At 41.4% G+C, this 25,990-nt stretch overlaps 1 protein-coding gene across 1 annotated transcript in view; it reads right to left on the reverse strand.

The window, feature by feature from the left end:
• The window catches only part of TTYH3 (tweety family member 3), a 55,848-nt gene that overhangs the window by 13,490 nt on the left and 16,368 nt on the right, over window positions 1-25,990 (reverse strand). Inside the window, exons 2-7 of the mRNA XM_042437536.1 lie at window positions 13,676-13,842; window positions 8,773-8,884; window positions 7,402-7,622; window positions 6,664-6,759; window positions 5,410-5,482; window positions 4,402-4,477 (exon numbers count right to left, since the gene is read on the reverse strand). Coding sequence (XP_042293470.1) covers window positions 4,402-4,477; window positions 5,410-5,482; window positions 6,664-6,759; window positions 7,402-7,622; window positions 8,773-8,884; window positions 13,676-13,842 — 745 coding nt within the window. The remainder of the gene's footprint in view (window positions 1-4,401; window positions 4,478-5,409; window positions 5,483-6,663; window positions 6,760-7,401; window positions 7,623-8,772; window positions 8,885-13,675; window positions 13,843-25,990) is intronic.

Consider the following 25,990-nt stretch of genomic DNA (forward strand, 5'->3'; position numbering starts at 1 on the left):
AACCTGCACAGCTGCAAGATCATCAGAAGAGAAGGCTAAATGTATCTGGAAGACTGATTCTACTTAAGTTAATTGAGTTTCCCTTACATGAACCCCATTTATTGTTTGGCGTAAAGGATGATAGAGCCAACATGGTATAGTGTATGACCACTCAAACCACTATACTTATACTGCCTGAAAATAAAAACACAGTCCAACATTTTAAGGGTATACTTGTCTTCTAAAGACAGAGTGGAGTTATCTGGGAAAGCCATATATTATTTATTCATGAATATGTGTGAACAGTAGGGTGAGGCACAACGGTTTTATGCATTTTGGTGAATGTTATAAATCAATCAAAATGAACAGTTTTAACATCAAGTCAATTTAGCACACATAAATCTACTATTTTCAACTGGCTTTAGTGCATGTAACTCTTGCGTTGGATTGTGGTCTGGCTTCTGGTTATATAAAACAGAAACTGGATTTATCATTCCTTGCATGAATCAACACAGACAGTAAGAGAAAGCACGCCAGACATTATAACTAGACATTAGAAGAGAGCACTCCAGAAAACTGAACTGTTTAGTATAACAACAGCACTAATAAACACTGTACTATTAATGTTCAGCAGTGGAAGCATCCCTGCAACCAGCATCCCAGCAAGATTTCAGAAACAAATGCATTGTCTCCCTGAAACATTCATGTATTACTAGTCTGCTAGCCATGCCCTTTTGGGTACATGAGCACCAAATCAAAAGAGCAGGAAATAGATCAGAGCCAAATACTGCACACAGTTTTTGCTGTGCAAGACATGTAGCCCATATCTATTGTCATATCGACACTTATGGACCAGATTTGTGCACATCCACTCACGGATTTGTGCACATCCATCTCTCTTCAAAAGAGCGAGAAAAATCAGTAATTCAGTGAAGTCACCACACTCAGACATAGCGTTGTGTTGTGTGTGAGCCTCTGACATGTCTGTGGGGGGAAAGTGCCACACTGACAGCTCTGGAAATTGAAATCCTGTTTGGAGCACGTGAATAGCATGAGCAGAGGCGAGAACAGGCTGCCTTGTCAAGACCTGGAGAAAATCTTTCCCACACATGTAGCATATCCTGGGCCGAGCTCAACTGCCAGAAAGAATGAATTGAAAATGGTCACAAACTAAACTTAAGGAGAGGTAACCAGTGGCCAACTTGGCCACCAGAACAGCCCAGTCCCCCAGTATCCTACATGTAAAATGAGACAAACAAAGGGTTAAACAAATGCATACGAAGGAGAGGGAAGTGGGAGAGTGGAACTGGAAAGCCCCTTTCTGTGTCTCTGAGGGTGCATCTACACTATAGAAATGATCCAGTTTAAGTGCTGTAGCTTCATCCTATGGAATCCTATGGTTTTGTGGTTTTACAAGATCTTTATTTTTCACTGCCAGAGTGCTGGTATCCTATCAAAATAGAAATTCCAGGATACTGTAGGATGGAGCCGTGGCAGTTAAAGTTGTGTCAAACTGCATTATTTCTACAGTGTAGATGTACCTTGAGTGTCTGGGGAACTCAATAAAGGGAGGGTCCCATGAAGTTTGCTCATCTTCACAACAGGAAGGAACTAAAGAGACCCCCTTTTCCTTCCCTACCTTGGCTCACTTGTGTTCCAAAAGCATGGATCCTGTCAAGGCAAAGTTTCAGTTCAGCCATGCCATAATCCCAGTCAGACGCAGATGCCCAACTGTGCTTTATTACCAAGCTATTTAGTAAAGCTGAAGAAGGAAGAACAATGAGCAAAAAGAACTGAAGCTAGCCTTTGGCTTTCTGCCTTGGCAACCATCGCACTCGCTACACCAGGATTTCCCCCCAAGCAACACAAGATGATTATCCTATCCGTGTTCAACTTCACTAGCTTTATCACAGTTAATGATTTCTGGATGAGCTGGGTATGTAATATCCCAACCTCCTCTCACACCAAATTGTTTAATTTCCCGCCTCTGCTTTATTCCCCCCCCTCATCCCCCGAAACCATGGCATATCGAGAAACAACAAAGAAGCTCATCTCTGAACTGACAAATAGAGAGGATAATGATACACTTAATCTGATTATCTCTGTGCCATTTCCTCCGCTAGATCTGAAAAATGCCAGCATACCTTTGGCATTTTAAAAAGTGCTTTAATTTCTGCTATTCATTTGTTGTTGCTTTTCAAGGGGAGTGGGTGGGAGATGTCACATTATATTCCTATTAAATAAGAGCCTCCTTATATCAGCTATCGATATCACTGGTCACAATGTCATATGGAAGGTCATATGTGTCAATGTGCCTGGGATGCAATCAAGACCATCAGTTTATGTCTCTGGTTGTGAAAAATGGATTCTATTTTGATTTTTTCCTGAAGACAAGATAACTTTATGTATTAGAAATCATTCCTATCTAAAGCAACTCAAAGACATCCTCCAAGACACAGCCAGTAATCCTTAAACTTAACCACAGCTGGCCTTGCACATTCCAGGTAAACCATGTTAGTGTACTTTCCCTCTCTTGGTGCTTTCCAGTTACCATCCTTCAGCTATTCTACCTGGCTGAGTGGATTGTCAAATCCCAGTGACCCTTAATAGAAATGGTTCTCAACATCTGGTCTTCCAGATGTCTGTTTTAGACTTTAGCTCCCAGAAGCCCAAGACAGCACAGGCAATGGTCAGGGATGCTAGGAGCTAAAATCAAAAGCATCTGGAAAGCCAAAGGTTGAGAGTCTCTGTTTTAGCTTGCCTCCAGCTTCCACTAAACCCTACTGCTATACTAGCTTTATCTTCCTTCTCAGTGCAGAATTCTTATCTGTGGATTCAAGCATCCATGAATTGATTCATACACAGTTGTCCCTCCCAATACGCAGTCTTGCCATTTGCGTCCCTTGGAAGGGACACAATGGCATGCGCACGGTAGCGCAACTCCATTGATTACAATGGGCTCCAATATTGGTGGTTTTCCGAATTCCCAGGGTGGGGTGGGGTCCAGAACGGATCCCATGCAAATCGGAAGGGACAACTGTGTTATAAAGAATTCAAGCTGGGTTTGGGGGCAATTCTGGGGGAATCCCAGATCACCAGTTATTGACAAATGCTGCATTGCACATACCATGTTAAACGTTCAACACAGATACAACTGCTAAAAAATTAAGGGGCTAAGCATATTATTGAAGAGAAAACATGAAGAAATTCTTCAGGGCTCTATTAGGATCCTGTACAAACTCCACAGCTGTCACCTGCTTACCAAAGGAGTAGTTGAGCAATTACTCTTCCCCCTCCCCACCAGAAGTAGTACTGAAACGCAGTTTTGTCAAATGGATTGTTACCTACTGAGACCCAAATTGAAGGCATCATTCATCCACTACCTTTCTCCGGCTAGATTAGGTTAGACAAAGCCCAAGAGAGCACATTACTTGGGTAAGGTGTTCAATTACCCCTTTGTCACATGTGTCAAGAACCACTGCTACTAAGCCTAACAAATTACCACAGAGAGGTTTGGTTTCCCAGGGCTAAACACAGCTGAATGCTGGGTTTATATAAAGAGCCTGAGGCAGGAAACCCTCCATTTCAGCACCTGATCGAGTGTGTTTATGAACATTTGTGCAGCTTATGGGGGAAGGTCTAGAGATTTCTATATTGGCTTATGCGCAAACCCTTTTTAAGGTTCAAATATAAACCAATTTTCATCTTCATTTCAATGGTGTGTCCTAGAAGAGAGTGGTCAGCAGTACATGTACCTCTCATGGCTTCTGGCACATGCATCAGAAGTTTTTTCCAAAGAGCAAAATATTTATTTTATACTCTATCAAGGGGAAACAATATGTTTATTCATGCTACATATGTTGTAAATAAATCTCCCAATATTTCAGCAGACCTCTCATCTATGCCTATTTTTAAAGCTAGTCATCCAAAAACTGGGAGGCAGAGGAAAGAGGTCTAATATGGAATATTGTACTGAGAGGCCCGTGGAACCTATTAAAAACCATAATCTCATCTGTTGTACTCCGAGGAATACTTATAGTTAAAAGGCTGAAAAATTCATTTTAACAAGGGTCTTTGGGGTTGGATTTTAAAGAAACAAACCTCTAGCGCACGTTTGTTGTGAATGATTTGGAAACATGCGGCCAACATTTGCTGATGGCTCAGACAATTACAAGAATATGTATGGAGTGTTCCTATTAGCCAGCAGGACTTTTGCTATTTATGCTCTGGTGCCTGCTAAGTAACAACAGTAATGCTCACCCTATGCTTTTTGCCCCTGTTTCCTCCCCAAATATGAAAATTCAGAAATCATTCAATACCTCTTGGAAGAGGAAAATATACTTATATATAAAACCCAAAAGATATACATAATTTTGGAGCAGATAAAACATTAGTTATTAGAGTTGCTCTAAGAACTCTTACCAGTAGTGAGCACTGCATTATCCTCTGCCACTTTGGAGATGTAGGCATCAGGGTTAACACAAAAATCACTGGAACCCTAGAGAAGAGCAGAGACAACACAGAAGTAAGGAAACAAAAAGGATAATTATGTATTATCACCAAAATTCTTTTTATCTTGTGGAACCTGTTGATATCATTCTTCTCTGATTTGATTCTATCTCAGGAAGGGTAAAGTGAGCGTTAAGAACTTGTGGTGTCTTGACACACTCTGAACATGATGAAAACCTCAGTTTCTTCTGGATGATGACAACATGTATGTAGCACAAGTGAGCCCCCCTAACTGTTTGTTCAGTGGACACAAACTAGATTTATAAAGTCAAGAAAAACACCTTAAATCACCTGAGGACCAAGCAGCCCAATTAGTGTCACACCTCCATGACCAATTCATGGATTCCTCAGAGAAAACAGCTACCAAAAAGCATTTAGTATCCACTGAGCAAGTTATCTAAACTTTCTGCATATATCAATTTAGTCTGTATGGGAAATCTCTGTTAGTTTTCTGTGTGCACAGATACAGTGGTACCCCGGGTTACGAAAATAATTCGTTCCGCCGCCGCGTTCGTAACCCGAAATCCTTTGTAAGCCGAAAAAGCCATAGGCGCTAATGGGGAAAAGCCGCGATTTCGTGCGAAATAGCGCCGAAAAGCACCAAAAAATTTTTCGTAACCCGAAATAACCTTCGTAACCCGGAACAGTTTTTTCCTATTGATTTTTTTCGTAACCCGGAAATTTCGTAACGCGGCGCATTCGTATCCCGGGGTACCACTGTATTGTGTTTTTGGGGGTGAGCAGCCAAATGAAAAACCCATAGTCCTTGCCATCCAAAAAACATGCACACAACCAAAAGCAATCCAGCCCAAGGAAATGTTCACTAATTCTAGGCCATGGCTTATTGTGACGCCTGGAAGAGCGAAGGGAGGGAAAAGGTTCCAATGTGAAGTGAGCAAATTTTGTCCCTAAGCCACTTACCACAGCAACAGCTAGCTCCAGACCCAGGGAAGCCCAGCTCACAACAAGGGCAAGAACCCCTAGAAGACAAACTCTGTAGGAAGAGAAAGAAAAACAGAGTCAGCTAGCAGACATATTGGCTCCAGTTCTAATGCCTTCATTTTCAATGAAGATTATAATTCAGAGTTCAAAGCAGTAAGGAAGATGGAAAACTAGTAATCAATTTATCCTTCTGTAACTGGCAATTTGAAGATGTGGCTGCTTAAGTAAACACCCTGTCGTTCCTCAAATCTGCAACAGATAGCGAGTTCTTTACAGGAAATCTGAAATGAAACTGCTTATTAATGAAACAGATGCTTATCAGAAAATATGAACAAAGCCAAAGGACTGCAGTTCATTTTCTTCAAGCTCTTCATATTTCAAAATAAGACTCACTTGCTCCTCCCTTTTCACATCTGCAGCCATAATATGCAAGACCAAAGCATGCTGGCTCAGAGCTCTTGACAGAAAATGTGAGGACTAAAGAAACATGAAGCACAGTTTTTGATTTTCCCATCCAATGTTTGTTGTCCTGATGAGTATGGAAATAATCCTCAACACTTGTTTCAGTGAAAAATTCTAGGTAGATTCATTACACCTCTGCAAACCATTCTATTTAAAAAAGAACACATATGCTCAGTCAGCTACATGAAGAGAGAAAGATCATCACAGTGGGCCATTAAAAGAAAAAAACTGATGTCTTTCAGTATTAAAATCCTTCCCTCAGCACACACAAATTATAACCCTAAACTGCTATATGCTATTAGCTGTGCAGTGAGATCCAATTTATCTTCATGTTGATGCAAGTCTCACTAAGTTCAACAGGACTTCCATGAAATGGAGCCAGACTGCTGCACCCTAAAATAAAAGTCTGTGTTCAGGTTAGCTAAGTTATGTGGGTTCCACAGAAGAACCACTAGTCGCACAGGAGAGCTTTACAGGTCCTTAGGTATCAAGCTCTAGTTACATCTGGTCATTTTCCAAGCCATAGCAAAAATACAACATATATAAATGCACATGGGGTTTAATTTTGTCAAAATAACAATTTACACTGCATGAGTATCTTTTGTGCAATATCCTTTCCCTCGCAGCAGAAGCCACAGATATGCTGTCCATTTACACATACTAATCTAGTGTGCAGACAGTGAACTGGAGAAAGACTTGTGCCACTAGAGCTATACTACAGAGTGCTCTTATTTATTTTCACATGCTTCTATTGTTCTCATATAAACTTACCCTATAAGAATGCCCTTTGAGTTTCTAATTAGTCCAAACAGCACCAGCAAACAGATCAAGACGTGGAACATGAGCAGGCCCAGGTATCCTAGCCATCTGTGGCAAACCCAAAAAGCGTATGTTAACAGACAGAACTAGTTTGCAAGTGACAAGCAAGCCTTACAGAAGAGACATGATTTTCAATTCCCACTCCTCAGCTCTGCATAAAGAACCCCAGGATTTTGAAATTATTGGTATTACATTGCATTTTTTAAAAACTATATTTCCCAGAAGCTACATGCTGCCATATCATTATTTAAGACAATTCACATTTAAGCAACAGATCGTGGGAGAGTGGTTTTGAGCGCTGGACTACGATTACAAAATAATAGTGTTCAAATCTCTGTTCAGCCATTAGATCCCACTGGATGATCTTAGTCAAGTTACTCTCTTAGCCTTACAGGAAAGGCAAACCCCTTCTGAACAAACCTGGCCAAGAAAACCCTATGATATTCATCTTAAGTTGGAAATGACTTGAAGGCACGCAGCAAGAAGAACAAGAACAAAATGGCCAATGCCCTGAACCTTTCCCCATTTAATGGCTGAGAAGGGGACAGCGATTTTAATGCCTTAAAGTACAGTGGCAAGGCTTACAGGAAGTTAAAGCTTGATTAACATGATACACATTCAGTTCATCCAAGCACCAGAAGAGTGAGCAAATTTGCACAAAGATCACCCACAAGGTTACACACTGCTCACCTGTACCAGTCATACAGATCAATGCGAACGGCCAGATCTTCTAATGAGACCTCATCATTCTTCCAGAAAGGAATTTCTGTTGTCTGCCTCACCAGCTCATCCAAGAGTCCCTGGAGTTTTTGGACCACATGTAGGTAATCTGTCTGCTTGGCGAACATTACCTCAAGGTCCCCCAAGTAAGGCTCTGCTGTTTTGTTCAGAGCAACCGCAGTGTCATACACCTGTGGATGACAAAAAAAAGAAAGACTGACCTCCTATGAAAAGTCTTTGCATGAGCACAAGAGCCAAGAGACGGTAAGATGATGGTTATCATCAAGAGAAGAATATTTTTACACCAGATACTAATCTAGCTAGTAGCAGTGCTATAGATTTGTCCCAACAGGATACACTCTTGTGCATGCACTTGGCAATCTGTGCATACACAAACGCACACTACCAAGTTTCCATGATTGTTTCCCCCCCAATATCAAGAGATGGCATAGCTCTACCACAGGATCACTGGGGCCAAAAGACACAGTCTGAAGATTAGCTCTGGAAGAACTTGCACTGTTCTGAGTACAAATGTCATCCATAATTTATGCACAAGTGGTTCCTCATAACTATTTACTCAGTGGACACAAATGAGACTTATAAAATCATCGTATTGTAAAACACCATTCTGAAGTCCGAAGAGGCCATGAGACGCAGCTGGTTTCAAATTTCCATGACCATCTCATGGGGGTGTTTCTGGAGGAAAAAAGCTACAAAAAGCATACAAGCATTTAGCATCTACTGAGCAAGTACTAGAGATGTCACCACACACCTGCAGAAATTGGGGTTCTCCACACTTTCAAGCGCATTGCCTGCCTTGGAATGAAGTAGGCAAGGCCTATTTTGCTAGGAATCGAACCCAGCCTCTCCACTTAAGGCATCACAGACTGTAAGAGAACGACTGTGTCTCCCTGAGGCTCCAGCGAGCGTAGAAAATACTAACTGAATCATTGGTTTGACTCCTTATTAGGCAGTTACTTATATCCTCATTATCAAACAGCATGGTTGTAAATTAACAGTGTGGTTTTGTTTTTGCTTCCTGGACTATCACAGCTGAGGAGGGTACAGAAAACATTAACATGCAGCAGATTGAATGAAGCACAATCGTGACATAATGTTACTCTATTTAACAGGTTTGACTTGTGCAGTTATTTTTAGAACCGTGACGGAAAGGGAGTAGAAATGCACCTCTCTCTGCTAATGGAAGCTGTCAAGGACTTGTTGAGAGGCAGGTAAAAACAGAGAGGCTCATATACAGGTGGAAGGAAGCCTGAGGGCAGGGTTTCATCATATTTACATCTACCTTCACTTTTGGGGAAGGGGCAGCATTCTTCCACTCACCCTGTCTTGGACCCCGGCAACCGTGCGATTGGCATGTCGTAAGGAATATGTCAGCCGATGAATGCCATCACTGGTCTCCCCATTTCCATAGAAGCCAACAGCAATGCCAGCACTGTGGAGAAACAAAGAACAGCACATTTCAAACTATATGGACAGCTGCTGACTTGAAAAAGCAAGCTTCCACCTCCTCATCTGAAGTTCTCCACAGGAGAACATCATGCATTGAACAGAAAAGCAACAGCTGGGTAATTATAATCCTGACACACTGCACTGTTCCACCATATAGGACAAAACTTGATGGTCCAACCTCATGGGCATTAAATTAAGACCCTGACTTCAACATTTCCATCTTCAGATAACAGTTTCCAATTCCATCTTCTGAAGAATCCAAAACACTGCAGATGATTCTGGGGCATGACCAAGAGTGTATGTTGTCATTGCAATGACTTAAGAGGTGTATTAGACCTCACCAGCATGCTACACAAAGTAAGTGTTCACTCTCCTGCAGGTTTACAAGGAAAGTGGTGAACAGATGGGTGTTGCAGGAAAGTTGCTCACCATTACTGATCACTCCAAGGAGCTCATTGAAAGGTTTTTGAAGAACCCCAGAAGACAGTTTGGAAATCACCCCATTAAGATGATGTTACAGGAGGCCCTTAATAGGAGATGGCTGAGAATTTTGTTTCTGCTCTTTAGCAGGTACAACACAATCCTTTCCCCAACCAATAGCTATACCTATTGAATTTTGTCAGTGTAGATGGAGCAAATTTCTGCTCAGCTTGATTTTTTTAAAAAATGTACATTTTTCATATTTGGAATGGAAAAAACTTGACATGTTTTTGATGCTGAATGCTAAAACTGAATGCTGAAAGCAAAAAATCGTAACTTTTAACTTCACTGTGCTTTGGAGTTGGCCCAATAAAGGTTTCACTGCTTTTGTGATTTTTGGATTTTGTCGTATCTTCCTGCATGGCCAACATGGCTAGTCCTGAATATGTATTCTGCAGCTGAGTAACCTAGAACCAATATTTAAACTCCTGAGGCACTGACCTTGCCTTGATGCCTCTGGCTTCCCTGCTATACACTCATTTGCTGCTAGAGCAAATCTGTTGGCCACACAGCAATGGGTTCCCAAAAAAGCTCCAACAAAAGAGCTTGAAATAACACATTGTTCAAGAGCCTGGGGAGGAATGTTCCTAATAGCTCAAGGTGCTAAGATCAGAAATCCCTGCAAGGACCTATTGGCTGAAGTTTTTTCTTTGTTCCGCCTTTTGACAAATGCAGTCCACAATCCTGAGAGAAATCATACACAGCTCTGTGAATGGATACAGGTCATCCTTCTTGTGCGCTGCAAGACATCTCCTGAAAGCAAATCTATATCAAGCTCCTGTGTTCATGGAAGAGCACTGGTACATTACCAAGTGTGCTCCAACACATCAGATAAGCGCTCCATGAAAGCTGGTCTCTTTGTGGGAAAACACAACAGCTACTACCCCTCCAAACAGAAGAACCTATTACTTATTTGTTTCATTTACATGCTGCCTTTCTCCCAAAGTGGGACCCAAGGCATCCCAATCCCAGCCCCACTGCCATTCCATAGCCAACAGCAGACAAACATCTCCTTAAACCTCCTGATTCATTACAAAAAATCACAGCTGTATGAGTGTATTTGCTTCCCCTTGCATCTTAAAGCACAAATGCCACTGCACTCTCCAAGGACTCTAGTAATCTTTCTTTTAAGTGTGTGATTTCACTTTTTAAAAAGGGTAGCATGCTGGTTGTACTTAGCACCACAGAATGGCAAATTACAATAGTTTCCCACAGACTTGGGGGGTGGGGGTGATGTAGGGGCAGCACACAAGATCAGTCATTTGAAGCATGCTAAGAATCATTCCTGAAATGTAATTTCGGGACCAACCAAGCCAGAAAACCAGATTGACACTGTACGATTGCTTGTTTGTTTCTAATCACAGGACAATATGACCTTGAATAGGAGATTAGTACCACATGCTACTCTCAGAGGAAAGCACTATGATAACTGGGAGGCCTCTCTTGCAGTTTACAGTATGTTCTGTGCATGCAGATAGCTAAATTGTAAGCAGCCAGCACACAGCCTTTTGTTAAGAGTCAATGGGAAACCTAGGTACTTTTCCATAAGGTACTCTCCCATTATTCCCACATTCGGATGCTTGGAAATTAACCTCCAAAGCCACCAGAGATGCTGATAATGATATGCTCCTATTTAATGGACACTAAATACATCATTTACTTTATAGTTTAAGATGTGCAAGCTGCCTTATCCCTCAAAGTTTAGGCACAATGTAAGTCCCAATGCAACACGAGGAGTCTCCTATTTCCCCATAAGGTGATCATGCTCACAAGAGGAACACACCTGGCACATGAGAAATGGCATTGTGTGGATACTGACACCCATGCACACAGCTCTTCCACACAACGACAAAGAAGGATTCCTGATTATCCCATACATTAGTAAGATAGGATTATTGGATGTAACCTCATTCCCACAAATAAAGAGAGGTGTTTACATTCAAAGATGGAACAATTAATTCTTTCCACCTGGGATACTTTCCTCATGGCAATTGACATGTTGTTAGAAATGTTCCTACCAATATTTTTCATCATGAGGATAAAGGCTGCTTGCATATTAATAGACCATGAAGATGACAACAGTGTGAAACATGAACACACATGATACACCATAAACATCTGTATCAGAGCAGACTAATGCAATCAAGGGACAAGTATAATTATGTTTTCATTGCTTAAGTAAAGGGGGGAGCTGTCATCTGCTCTGCAAATGGTTTGAGAAACAGCTCTGAAAGCTTCAGTTTCTGTTTCCCAACAAGCACTGATTTGGATCATGCCACCTGCCAAAATAGAAGGAAGCTTCCTTAAAGATACTTCACAGATGGCACTTTACCACTGTCTTGGTCTATTGTTTCAACAAAACAAAATTACAGTAACTGCTTGCCGGTGAAGATGTGGAGCACTGGGCACAATGCCCAAGAGTGTGTCCCTTTCACTGCCCAAATCACAAACCAGTTATTACAAGTGGGATGAAAGACTGCGACTTATTTCCCTCTTTGAAGGGAGAAGGACTGGTCTGCACCATAAAACCTTATGAAGATTATGATAAAACCTTATGAAGATTCTCTATATGCTCTCCCTGTAGATTATGTGAGGTTTTGGAAAAGTGTACTCTAATACCTTCCTTCTGCTAATGGCAATTATAGCTGGGTGTTTTTGTTTGTTTAAAGGGTGTTTTTACTTCTCATTGTAGTATTTTTCTTGTAAATTGTATATATTTAATACATTTAGAAGAAAACACATCTGTATTGTGATACAGCAGCCTCTGGATCATTCGCTCATGAAATCTGAAAGTTTAGCACTCTGCAAAAAAGGGACTCTGACTATAAAGCATGACCTGTCTAGCAAATGGCATTCATCTGTTAAGACTGACAAAAAGCCTTCCTCAATGCATCACCCATCATCTGCAGATGTGATGAAATGACCTGACCACAGATGACCTTAGCTGAGGGCCCACAGATCTGAGCATAAAGCCTTTAAAAAGACAGTCCATAAGGAAGTAAAACCAGACATTACTAAGAGAGGGGAACAAAATAGTTATTTAGAAAGGAGCAATAGCCCTGTATGTTGCTTAACATCTATAAGTAACAGTAATCATGGGACACTTTGCTGAACTTCCAAGCTCAGTGTTCACACACACTGTACTGCTGAGCTTACTATATTCATTTGCTGAGACCATTGGGACTGGTTTGCTGAGATGACCTGAGTCAATGCCTTGAGTACTGGAGGACAGCATGGCTTTGCTGAAACAGGAACAGCTAGCAGAGAGACATCTGTAAGCAACTGTCTAGTGCAATCCTATTACGCTGATATTTACACTTTTAAAGCTGTGCATCCTGCTTAACGGACTGTTTCTTCATCAAAACTTTTCCTGGGCTGACTGGAAAGCTTCAGGTCTCCCTCTCATTCATAAGCTAGAAGACTGGATGTTCTTTTTTCAGCAAAACAAAAGGACCAATTAGAGTGTCAAATGAGGCTGCAGTGAACCACAGTCATCTGACAGCTATTCTCTGCTGAAGATCTGGCCTTGTAGGCAAATGAACTGCAGTGTAACCTTGTAGGGTAATGAAGTATGCATGTAGATAGTAGAAATGAATTGTACCTTTTCCACTTGGTGGTCTGGATTCCTGTTTCCAAGAAAACACTTTGTGCCAACCCTGGTGAAGTTTTAAGCTGAACTAAAAGTTTACAAACCAACCACCTAGCCACAGATAATGGATAAAATGGGCTTGATAAGATAACTTTGCCTTCTAGTATTGCATTCAGTCACTCTACCTAGAATATTCAGTTGTAGACCCTAATTCATATCAATATGATTTAGAATGGCAAAGATGATGGAGGTGGTTGTGGTGGTGATCATTTGTCACTTACAAAGTAGCTACAGGTTTCAAAGCAGTGGACAAAAACTAAAATTAGATAATGTCACAATAATGTGAGCAGGAACTAAAAGATATAGCTCAAAAAGGCAAAACAAAGGAGGATGGAGGTAAAGCAAGCAAATTTAATCGACATAAATGGGTTCACCACAGAGCTCTAAGCAAACATAAGCAGAATGCTGAGCCTTGCTTGTGAGATTCAAAACATTTATTTACGCTTGCAAGGAAATTTGTTAGGGAAGACAACGGACAGGTAAAGGTTAAGCATCAACCTTCATTAAACAGATATGCTGAGATGGTGGGTGTAGCAAAATGAGCAGACAACTTTTGCTTGAACCTGAAGGATTTATTTTTGTTCACTGTTAAACTGATCTTGGTCAAGGTGAGAAGAGATATAATGAGAAGAAACTAGAACTCACCTGCATACTAGAGTTGCAATGATGACACACCAGGCTGTACAACAACAATCCGCATTCAACTCTTCACTTTTCCGGTGGCGACAACACAACCAGAAGGAATAAAAAAGGAGGAAGAGGAGATCCAGAGCAAGGCAGGAGAGGGCAACGCCGCCCAATAACAACAGGGCCTGAGGCAGACAAAAATAATAACATTAATAAATAATACAGATTACAAGAAGACATTTATACAGTATAATCTCTGCTGTATCAATGGTGCTTTCTCCATGTACTGTTAAATCAAAGTCTTTATGCACTGTTATGTATGAACATCTGATGCGTACCCAGAAAATGACAGACATTCAGTCATAAGTGTTAAGTGAGGCTTCACTGATAATGGCAGTAAATCCACGGCCATTCTACATCGCCTAGATAAACCAAGGAAGGAACTAAGTCTATCCAGGCACTGCTGCACAGCAAAAGCAACCATTTTAGCACTTTGACAACGATTTAATAAACGTTATTCAATTTTAACGCCAAGGACAGGGACTATCTTTTATGTTTTGGAAGCATTTGAGTCCTTGTTTTTGTTTTAAAAACTATATAAATATATTTGGCCATTATTTCTCAAAAGACCCTAAAACAGATCAGCAAATAAAGAGTCCATTATCTGTATACTGTAAATAGTCTACCACGATCACCAGATGAGAATATGTATTCTCTTGTTTATAAAGAATAGATGAAGTCCCCGCTTTCCTTACTACTGGCTCTGCTGGCTAGGGCTGATGAAAAGTACAGTTCAAGAACTGTCAGAGAGCCACTCATTGTTCTGTACTTTCATGCTAACTCTGGCGACTCTCTCTCAGGGTTTTCGTGGCAAGGTTTATTCTGAAGGGGTTTGCCATAACCTTCCTCTGAAGCTGAGAGTGTGTGACTTGCCCAAGGTTAACCACTGGGATTCCATGGCTAAGAAGGGAGCCAAACCCTGGTCACCCCAAGCCCTCCTCCAACACTCAAACCACTGCACCACTAGCACACTCTGCTATAAATAAAAGATGGCACTGATGATGGATGATTCTGACACTGCCCCTATTCAAACAATGCAGAAAAAAGGCTCATGAAATCCTCAGTCCAGGAGGGAGATGTATGTTCAAGTGCCTTTTGCTTCTCCCCTAAGTAGCTTGCAAAAAAGCAACTGAAAAACAGACAGAGAGATTAAGGTGCTATTGTAGGGGTCCAATGGAACATTTTTGGACCTCATACCATTAGACTACAGAGCAGCGATTCCCAAACTCTGGTCCTCCAGGTGGTTTTGGACTTCAGCTCCCAGAAGCCCAGGCAGTTTGGCTAACAGTCAAGAATTCCAGGAGCCGAAGTCCAAAACATCTGAAGGACCAACATATGGGGACCACTGCTATAGAGCATCTTCCCACTCCAGCTCTTTGCTGATCTGATGCTCTAAGAGACCTTTAAATGTTTTCCTCAAAGATCTTTTAATATCCTAATATTTATCCTTCCCTCCAGTTCACTATTGCTATTTCTCCTTTCTGTTGCTCATGCTGTGATAACCTTCTCTCCCCGCATGCCAAAATACATTTCTAATTATTATGCCTTCTTTACAGATTAGCTGTATGGGCAATCTAAGCCAATCAAGGACTGTATCATGAATGGGATAATGTCATGTTGCGCACAGCATTTCATATTTTCCTTCGTGATATCCCTAAGGGCAAAGCTGGCAGTGAGGGCAATGCCTCTGGAATAGGCAAGCAGTTTTAAAGCATCTCTCCCCCACATCCCTTCTCTCTCTCTCTCTCTCTGTCATTCTCGCACACATGCACATAGAGACATGGCCAAAATCCAAACCAAAAACATCTGAAAAGGAGAAGCGTCTTTCCCTTATGCTCAAAATTTTCCTAAAACCCAACAAGTACATTCAGCTGCATCCTAATCCAGACTATTAAATCATTTCTAGAGAAATGCAAGGAACAGATTTCTGGTCAGGGCATAATGGCACCATATTGTTTGCTGAAAGCCAGGAAGGAAAGGCAATGCAGTGTGCAAAGGAAGAAGGAAATGCACAAACCTGGTGACCCTTTGCCTGCCACATGCTTTGGCATTCAATCTGAACCAATCCGTTATGAGAAGTACAGATTCCATTTTAGCATTCAACATTCTACACTTCAAATGCAGGAACAATACATTAAAAAAAAAGCAACCCACAAATACTTCACCCAATTGCTTTCTGGACACAAACCTGGAGGTTACTGTCTATAAAATGCCACCAGATTGCAAGTCTGCATAAATACCTGGAACTGAGCCCAAGCGCTTTCTGCCAGCACAGTAATATTGGTACCCTTCAGTCTGCAGACAAAACCGTGCCAGAAATGTGCAGTTCAGAGGGGATTTTATTTTTAATCAGCCACATCTCTTTTGCTCTGCTCCTGAAAATCCCGACAATACTGCAGAGAAGCACTTGAATTTTTAACAACTGTCTCTCAGCCAAGGAACTGGCTTTCAACACCGTTCTATATTAAGCTGCAAGGAGAAATCACCCAGAGATCTGGACTAGAGAGCCACTAATATTCAGATGACATGCAGCTGTATATCTCTTTTCCGTTTAAGAATCCCAGGGAAGTGCTAGCTAGAACGTCCTGAAAAATGTGTCTGGCTATGCTACCAGAATGGATGAGTGAAAACAAACCGAGTCTTAACCCAGGCATGATAGGAACCAGCTGCTGCTACATACCATGCCACTATCTTGTGCCATCTCCAAATAAATAAAGCTGGGTGGATGCAGAAGGCCAGATTCTGCCCTTTGTACATATTCCGACAATTTGGCTGGTGTGTATCCAAGATCTGGAAATTACCTAAATATGAATCAAGCTGCCTCCCCAAAGGTCATCCGTCTTTCTATGAAGGGTAGAGAAAATCCTCTCATTAAAATGAAATGACCATTTGCTAGTCTCATAGTGATGGAAGGAGAGGACCACCACAAGCTGGTAGAGACCAGATTAGATTATTTGGCATTATCTGCACAATAATCTGCTCTGACTGATAGTGGATCTACAGGGCAAAGAGAGGTCTTTCCTATTACATGAATATGGGAGAGACCAGGGATTGAATCTGGGACCCTTTTGCATTCAAAGCATATATTTTGCCACTAAACTAGAATGCCTTCCTATGGACAATGAGCACTAATAGTTTTTTGTGGGTTTGGGGGGCTATGTGGCTGCGTTCTGGAAGAATTTATTCCTGAGGTTTTGCCTGCATCTGCCCAAAAAAACCACAAAAAATTATGGATGCCAACCATCAACTTCACATTATTATTATACTTTTCTCTTGCCTTTTCCTTAGTTTGGGACTCAAGGTGGTTTACAGTTTAAAATGACCACAACAACAAGCCACATACAAATTCTACATCTGTAAAGCAGCCTTACCCAAACTGGCACCTTGTGCTGGACTGAGACTTCCACTATCTCCAGACAGAACAAAGATTTGCCATGCTGACTGGGGATTGTAGGCACTGCAGTCCATCATACTCAGAGGGCAAGAAGTTGGAGAAAGGCTACTAGAATACTCACTGAAAGCCCTTTCGCAGACCAAGGATTTGGAAAGGGCGAATCGCTCCCACTCTCCAAACAGTTTGTACCAACACATCTCTACAGACTAAATCATTATTAAATGAAGCTTAGCTCAAATTTGGCAGGTTGTCAACGGAGTGAGCCTGCTGAAAAGATGGATTTCCTCACAGAGGCCTCTGCAAGTCCAACAAAATGGATGCTTTGGTTGATTTGCATTTCCTGTCTTAGAGGTTTCACTTTAAGATTCAGCAATGCAAGCGAGGCTTTCTTTATTAGTTAGATTTATGAGACGTTATTCCATCCAAGCAGCCGATAGCTAGCCATAAAATTTACCCTATATAACTAACAGGTTATCAAGTTAAACGGCAACCGAATTTGCACCATCCTTTGCCCAGAGATAAACAGAGGCCATAGAGACAACCATCTCTGCTTCCAATAAGTTTCTTTTCCAAGCACAGAGAAAACAGAAGGTGTCTCATTAGCACTATTTCATTGTGTGGGAGCAGTTCTTGGGATAGCTTGCTATCACTTATTTATAGCCTTGTTGCTGTTTTTAAATGAAGAACCTATTAAGATCCCAATCTACTCCCATTCAATATGGAGCTTTACAGTACAGCAAACCTTTGGAAATAGCTTCCATAGCCACCCATCCATCAGATTAATAACTGCACAGGCAAATGGTAAGAGTCATCCATCCCCCCAACGTCGATGGGCTGCAAATCCCAAAATTCCTGATCATAATATTTCTAACTAGGACGGCTGGGACTTGCAGTCCAATAACATTTCCAGGATGTCCAGCCCTAGGAGAGCACTTACTAAAAAAAGCTATGGATGGAAAACCTTATCTAAAAAGCTCTCTATTTTTCCTAAGTCCATACTAAACAACAACGTAAAATTACTGGAAATTTGTTCCAAAAATAAACCGCCATGGAAATTAAAGAGAAAGGGAAGCAGGTCTGATATTCCAGAAGGCGAAGCAACACAAGAACAAGATTCATCCAGTATGGGAGTAATATTTCAGTGGAAAGCTATCACAAAAGAAGATCTTTTCCCTGCTAAATGTAAGTGCAGGAGACAGTTCTGCTTGCTTCACAAAGGCAATGAAGACGGTACAAGCAGCAACCCAAAGCAAATCATTAAAACAAGAACGCTGTTTTCTATCAAGATGGACCACTGATCCTTCTAGCTCAGTGTTACCTACTCTGTGCTGGCTAACAGGAGTTCTCCATGGTTTCAGACAGAGAATGTTCTCAGCCCTACCAAAATACTCCAGGGATCACTATTTTATTATTTATATACTTGCAATATTTATATGCATCACCTCTCTCATTCTCATTCCCATGCAGCACACAACCACAAATATCATGTGTAATACAACTTGCTGACCTCCTCACTCCCGCCCTATTTTCAAGCACAAACCTACTTGCAAAAAAAACCCAAATCCTCAGGAAAGATGTCCTTTCCCAAAACACTGGAAGAAGGCAGGAAAGTCCTCTCTTCCTGCTTTGTGTGTCTGTGTCTGTGCCTTCAAGTTGCCTGTAGACTTATGGCAATCTATGAATTTCATAGGGTTTTCTTAAGCAAGGAATAAATACTCGGAGGCGGTTTTGCAAGTTCCTTTCTCTGAACTATTGCCTACAGTACTTGGAACTGTATTTAACTACAGTCAAAGCCTATGCTAGTGTATTCCTTAAATGCAATTACAGAAGCAAGGAAGAATTAAAATTACAGGTAGATATGTTATCTTTGCATCTGTATGGACCATAAAGGGTAGAATAAATAAACAGGAATCAGAGTCTAGGTTTCCAAATTCCAAGTTTAATACTCATAGCTGGACCGTGGCAAATTCTGATAGCAGCAGACGCCGCCTCTTAAAGATATAATGTTTTACTTTACAAACACAAAGGGATGAGCTCATTGCTGGAATATGACCAGAAACAGCTGAAATGAGTGGCTTGAATACTGCAGACCCTAAAGCCTGAAGAAGAATTAAAAACAGAAGGCTTCAGCTCAACTCTGCAACTTGAGTGTTTGCCACATCTAATGTCCTCGGGGTCATCTGTATGGACCAGAAAGGATAGAATAAATAAACAGGAATCAGTCTAGATCTAGTTTAGTCTAACCATTATAACTGGGTTATTTGGGAGGAATCTCTCTCTTTTTTAGTCCAGGTCCCTGCACCCCAGGCTTCAGTACTCGAATTAGGAGCTCTCTTCTTTGGTAGCCCCAACGGCATGGACCATCACATGTCCTTAGCATGGACCATACACAAAAACGAAATGTATTAATTCAACTGACTTGCAACAAATTGCAGAGAAACAGATATGTTAGGCTGTGACAGCAATCTGAAGCACCTTAAATATGAGCTACTCTTCACAGTTCTCTAAAACAGGAGAAGTCCAACAGGTCTTCCTCAAGAAGGAGTGAAAGTATGGTATTTGGGGACTCGATGTGAAAAGCACTGGGTTGGTGGAGTGAGAAATCTGCTTGAAGATGCTGCTGGATCTGGCTTTTGATGACTACAGAATTATTTTGGAAGAGGATGCTATTTAGGCCAAGTCTTCCTCTCTCTAAATTTCCTTCCCAAACATGGAGGCTTGTCAAAATCTGCTTATGCTTCCAGAAGACTTCAGAGTTCACTATTTCACTATTACCGCACTCACGACTGGGTGACGAATTGCATAGTTGCACAGCAACAAGAAAACCTAATGAAGCAAATGGTGGGCTGTCGGAAAGAACTCGGCTCTCCATCCCTCCTCCGCTAATGGGATGTCTGCTCAGAGGAACAGATACAGTACTCCACATAAGCTACAATATTCCACATTATATTCCTCCTTCTCCCTCAATAGTTGGGCGACACAATGAAAGGAGCAGCACCCCTGCAACATTTTTCTTTCTGTGCACAAAAGCAAGAGCAATGTGCTTTTACCTATTCAGCCTCCACTTTCTGGGAGGATGATGCTGAAAGAGCTGGAAAGAAAAATACAGTTATATAAGAAAAATGAGTCAATCTGCACAATTCTTCTTATAGAATGAAAAGATGATCCACAACAGTCACCCATCAACAGAGCCAGCGCCAGCACTGGGCACCTATAGGCCGCATGCCAAGGGGTCAAGACCTTACCAGGACTATGCTTGAGGTCTACTCTAAGCTGCACCAACTCCAATGACTGGATCGTAACAATCTTTTAATTTTCCACTCAGTGCCACCAATCTAATGTAACTCTGAGACATTTGTGGAAGACTGTAAAAACGGCCAAACACACACTGCGTGGGGTGCTGCGAACACAACCAGGGTCTTTTATGCTATACATACTTTCATATGCAATTCATTTTAACTGCCATGGTTCCATCTTATGGAATCATGGACTCTGCAGTTTAGGGAGGAGTAAGTAGCTAGTGTAGTGTAGTCCTTCCAAAAGCTAGTAACAGTAATAGGTGTGCCACCACCAAGGAATAGCATAGACAAATGCAACGCCCAACTGGTGTACCCCATTCCAAGTGATTTTTGTATTAATTTGTGCTTTATATAACATATTACAAGTGCAGTTAACAGAGGAAGACTAAATATAAGTTTATAATGTTAACATACTTTTTAAAGATAAAAGTGAGAAACTTTTTTTAATTAAAGAAATGCTTATAAATACTTTGGTACCAAACACAGAAGCCAAGACGTTTTCACATTATCGTGATTCATATTTCTTTCACAGACTAACCTAGCCTTTTCATTCTCTTAGCCCCAGATAATATCCTGTGGAAATGTTTCCCAAGGAAGCATGATCTAATTGTTGTTTCAATGGCAAAGATATCACTGACTTCACAGCAGTAAGGAAAAAACCTTCCTCTTTCTAGGAGATTTTTTTTAACAGCCTTTTGTTCAAGAACATAGATCTTGCCTCTTGCCACTGGCGAACTTGTGCGCCTAAAGGCTGCCTCTTTCAAAAGGTCAAAAGAAAATCCCTTTCAACAAGAGGGATAGAAGTTTATAAAAAACACCAATGGTACAGGACAAATCTGATGCATCCCGATCGGCCTTATTCTTGGGATGCTACCAGAGCCATTGTTACTTCTCTACAACGAAAAGGAAGTTCTAAATTTGGGGATCAGATGCAAAGATGCATTTGCTATGGCCTACAGCTTGGACCTGAAATTATTCTGCTTCTAAAAAGCAGACTATTCTACTTGAAATTCTCAACTACAGACACTTTCCGGGGGAAACTGGGATGTTAAAGTGAACATAGACAGCTGGGGTTCAGCAGTTAGAACATGTAAATATGTAGCCCTAGCATTGGTGTTGTTGTGCGCCTTCAAGTCGCTTCCAACATATGGCAACAGGGCATGAAAAAATAACCACGTAGGACAAAGTCCTGTGTCTAGATTGTTGTTGTTGCTAGCTGCCCTCAAGTCAACCTTGACTCATGGTGACCCTGAGGGTGACCCCCCTGTCCTCCATCTCCAAGACCCCCCTGTCCTCCATCGATCTGCTTCAGTTTTGCAGACCCATATCCATAATCTCCCTAATGGTGTCTAGCCATCTGGCATGCAGTCTTTCTCTCTTTCTCCTACCCTCAACCATTCCCAGCATTACTGTCTTTTCTAATGATTCATGCCCTGGTGTAGCCAAAGTATGACAACAGCAATTTAATCATCTTGGCTTCCGAGAAGAGTTCAGGCGTGATCTGTTCAAGGACCGATTTGTTTGTCTTTTTGGCCATCCACGGCATCCTTGCACTCTTCTCCAGCACCACATCTCCAAGGAGTTGGCTTTCCTTTTATCCACTTTCTTCATTGTCCAGCTCTCACATTCATACACAGCGATAGGGAATACCATGGCTTGGACGAATCTAACTTTAGCACTTAGTTGTATCTTTTCTAGCTCTTTCATGGCTACCCTTCCCATTCCTAGTCTTCTTCTTGGGATATTAGTGTTTGATCCAAGGTGTGAGAAATCTTTAACCATTTTGATTTCCTCTTTGTCTAGATTGAATTTATGTATGCCCATTTTTGACCAAAGAGTCAACATATAGCAGCATCAAAACACTTCCACATACATATAGGAACCATTTACATTTAAAATGAACCAACACACAGAGATTGCTCAGGTAACACATTCTGTTCCAGATTGTTTCCATGTCAGTTTCACAGTTTTACGGAGTGCGCTCAGGCACAGATAAGACTTCATAGAAGAGTCACCATAAGTTGACAAGCAATTTGAAAGCACAGGCACACACAAGTCTGTTAAGATCTTTGCTGAATTCCCAACAGATCAGCACAGATCAGCATTTTCCACAACCGAAAGTTCAGTTGACAGAGCAGCAAGATCAGGCAGGTGCTGTAATATTATACTACAAACACATGCTTCTCTCCACGTTGCATTGCTCTCCAATTGTAAACTGTGTTTCAGCTGCACTGTAAAGCTGGAGAAAATATTGCTGGTATCCAGCATTTGTTAGTAAGCCTACAGCTGTGTTTCTGGAACCAAGAGGGAATACGACAGCAAGGCAGAGAATGCAGGGGATGGAAAAGAGGAGAAGCAAAAGGGTGCTTCTGTTTAATAGTGACTTCGTTTAATTAACAGACGGCACACGCCGCACAGGATCATTCAAGACTTTCAACAATCACTCCTTTAGATTAACACCTGCTCCCCATCTGGACAAATAACAAAATGTCGTCCTTCTGCCATCCTTCTTACAGCTATGAATCATTCTGTCATGGCTGTCTGCCTTCTTGGGACTGATGCCCTCTCCAAGTGACAGATAAAACTGACAGCTCCAAAGATGAAGGAAATTCTATATACCGCCACAAACTCAAATCAAGCAACTAGAAATCGTGTTGCAGAGATGACAGTCAACACACACTCGCTGGCTGTATATTTCGATAATGCAGTCTTATTAATAACATTTCCCCCCATCATATTTTTCAAGACATATGCAAATCACATTTGCCATTCGCAAAAACAAAAGCCAGGAACTTCAGGCCAAGTTATTATCCAAATAGGAAAACATTTAGCAAAATTTCACACTGATTGTTTTTGTTTCTATCACAGCAGTTTTTGAAATAACTGATGCAATGTATGCTTTTAAAACTCCAAAACTCAATGGAAAAAGGACTATTATGTTGACTTTTTAGCACTATGGTCTGAATCCAATTGGTTAGTCCCAACTAAAATAGACCTATTGCTGACTGAAGAGACAACAGGTGGATCAAATCTCATTTATTCAATGGTTCTAGAAGAAGAACACCTGAATATTTATTAGATCTAGGTGAGGAGAGAGCTTTTTGGAATTGCCTTTCCATGATAAAGCTATGATGTACCATGAATGGACCTATTACAAAAATCACCACTATATCAAGGGTCCAAAACACACTGCAGAAATAATCCAGTATGAGATTGCTTTAACTGCCTTGGCTCAGTGCTAGGGAGTCCTGGGAATTGTAGTTTATTGTGGCACCAGAGCTCTCTGACAGAGGCAGCTAAACGTTTCACAAAATTGCAGTAAGTGCCTTGGACACAAGGAGAAGCGGGCACAGCTTCCTCTGGCCATAGTCTGGCCCTGGCTAAGATGGCCTTCCTGGTGTCAAACTGGACTTGCCAAGACAAAAGCACTTCCCAAGGAGTCCTTCCTCCGCTCAGAAAGGTATTTTTAGGAATGCAGCTCATGCCTCTCAAAATACTTCATGCTGGCACCATCAGAATATTTAACAGATTGATGCAGGTGCAAAATAATCTGCTGTCTTGACAGAGCAATGCTTCCTCTGTTGATGTGTCAATGGTTCTTAAAAGGAGGTGCAAGACCTATTCAGAGCGATGCCCTGAGGCAGCACCATTCGGTTTCCAGCTCCAGTTTCAGAGATGATGGCACTTCTTTAATTTTAATGGAGATTATTTGCCAGGTTTGTTCTACATTTATTTGTCATTGGCTTTCATTCTACTGCTTATTGGTTTAAGCCATTCCGAGTGCCAGTTTCATTGAAAGGTAAGATGTGTAAGCTGAGTACCAGTTTCCCTGAAAGGGAAGAAATGTTATCCCACAATATTACTTTTTAACCAGCCTGGCTATTTAGGTCAATGCATTAGGTTCCTCCCCACCTCAAACGTCAGATTCATTCAAGCTTCCATGCAGCCACTTTCCTTGTCATCTCTTCCTCCACGGTGAGGCAGAACTGCCAGTACATGAAAATAATATGATTTATTACATTTATTTGGGCATTTCTACCGCACCGCTTGACTTTTAAAACCAGTGGAGCAGCCGCCACAAGAGAATAAAAATGCATTTGTCACTAGCCGAGTCATCAATAAAACCACTAAAGCATAAGAGGCAGCAAATCAAAGGGTTGTAAAGATCATTAAAGCCTCCAGTAAAATGAACAGGACTTCTCTTGACACCTTAAAGAACCTGGTCAGGATCCAACAGCGGTTGAATTCTGCCACTCTGAACAGGAATGATGTCCTCCTTCCTCCTGCGGCCCTAAAAACCTGCTCTGGAGGGCTGGGAAGCTTTCTGGAATAGGGTTTTGGTGCTAAAGGGAACAGGAGGAGGGGGGAAAGTCCTAATTTGGCTAGTGCTGAGTACCAAAATATATTTTTGGACCTTGGCTCCAATATTGGAGATTAAAAATATATTGAAAACTTAGTCAGTGAAGCCACAACCTTTTGCTCCAACAATGCACATTAAAAGAGAACTTTTACCACTTCCTTTTAAGAAAAGGCAGCTTAATTACGGCTTGCTTTGCTTCTGTTTCTGTGTGTGCCTTTGAGTCAAAGTACGAGGACCTGATGAATTTCATAGGGTTTTCTTAGGTAAGGGATCCTCAGATGTGGTTTTGCCAGTTCCTTCCTCTGAAACACAGCCTACAGCATGAAAGCGATCACAGCACATTTGGAAGGCTAGCCTAAGGGCTCTTCTACCTAAGCATGATAAATTGGTTCTTAATAGGTATATGGTTTCAGCCAGCACACAACCAGCTAGGCCTCCTTTCTTGCTTGGCGAGTAGGTTTTCTTTAGTTGTTTTAAAAATCCACACAATGGTTTCGGTCAGTGCCACATCGATACACAGTGCTGCACACAGAAGAATGCTTCTGAGATGAAAATGGCATGGATTGTATTCAGAATGTAAGCAGTATCGTTCTGAATCAGGCCACAGTCCACATCTTCCAGAAGAAAATCCAACAGGACCTGGGTAGTTGGCTAGTAATCCATAAGTCACAGTTGATTCTTTTGCCTCTCCCTTTATCTTAGCTGTAACTAGTATGTAGAGGGATGTTACAGCACCTTTGAACTAACTGAAAGAAGTTGGCAGCATGACCTTTTCTAGACGACTTAAGTCTACCTCCTCAGATAAGTAGAAAGCCAGGACAGACCTATAGCTGTAACTAAGTATTCCCAATTTCCATGTTGAGAAGCAAGAAGAAGATTATTCCCCATCTCTCTGCAACAGAGGAAGGTAGACAAAAACTAGGTTTCTCTTGCCATTTAGTGGGATATTTTAAGATAATGAAAGCAGAAACCAGCTCTCTAAAAGGCTTTCCTAAAGAATCTCTGCACAATGTCACTCCTCACTCCACTTTATGATTAGAGGACGAAGTGTGGTAAGATATCTATCCCCAAGCCAGCCATTAAAAAGACTGGGAAAATGAATTTTTGCTGTTGCTTCAGCAGACGTTCTTTTGTGGGGGGGAATCCACGCAGGTGTATTGTGTCCATTAGAGAAGGAGAGAGGGAGTACTTTACAAACCATTGGTCTCGTATTTCCCATA

Source organism: Sceloporus undulatus, chromosome 8 (assembly GCF_019175285.1).
Source record: "Sceloporus undulatus isolate JIND9_A2432 ecotype Alabama chromosome 8, SceUnd_v1.1, whole genome shotgun sequence".
NCBI classification, from domain to species: domain Eukaryota; kingdom Metazoa; phylum Chordata; class Lepidosauria; order Squamata; family Phrynosomatidae; genus Sceloporus; species Sceloporus undulatus.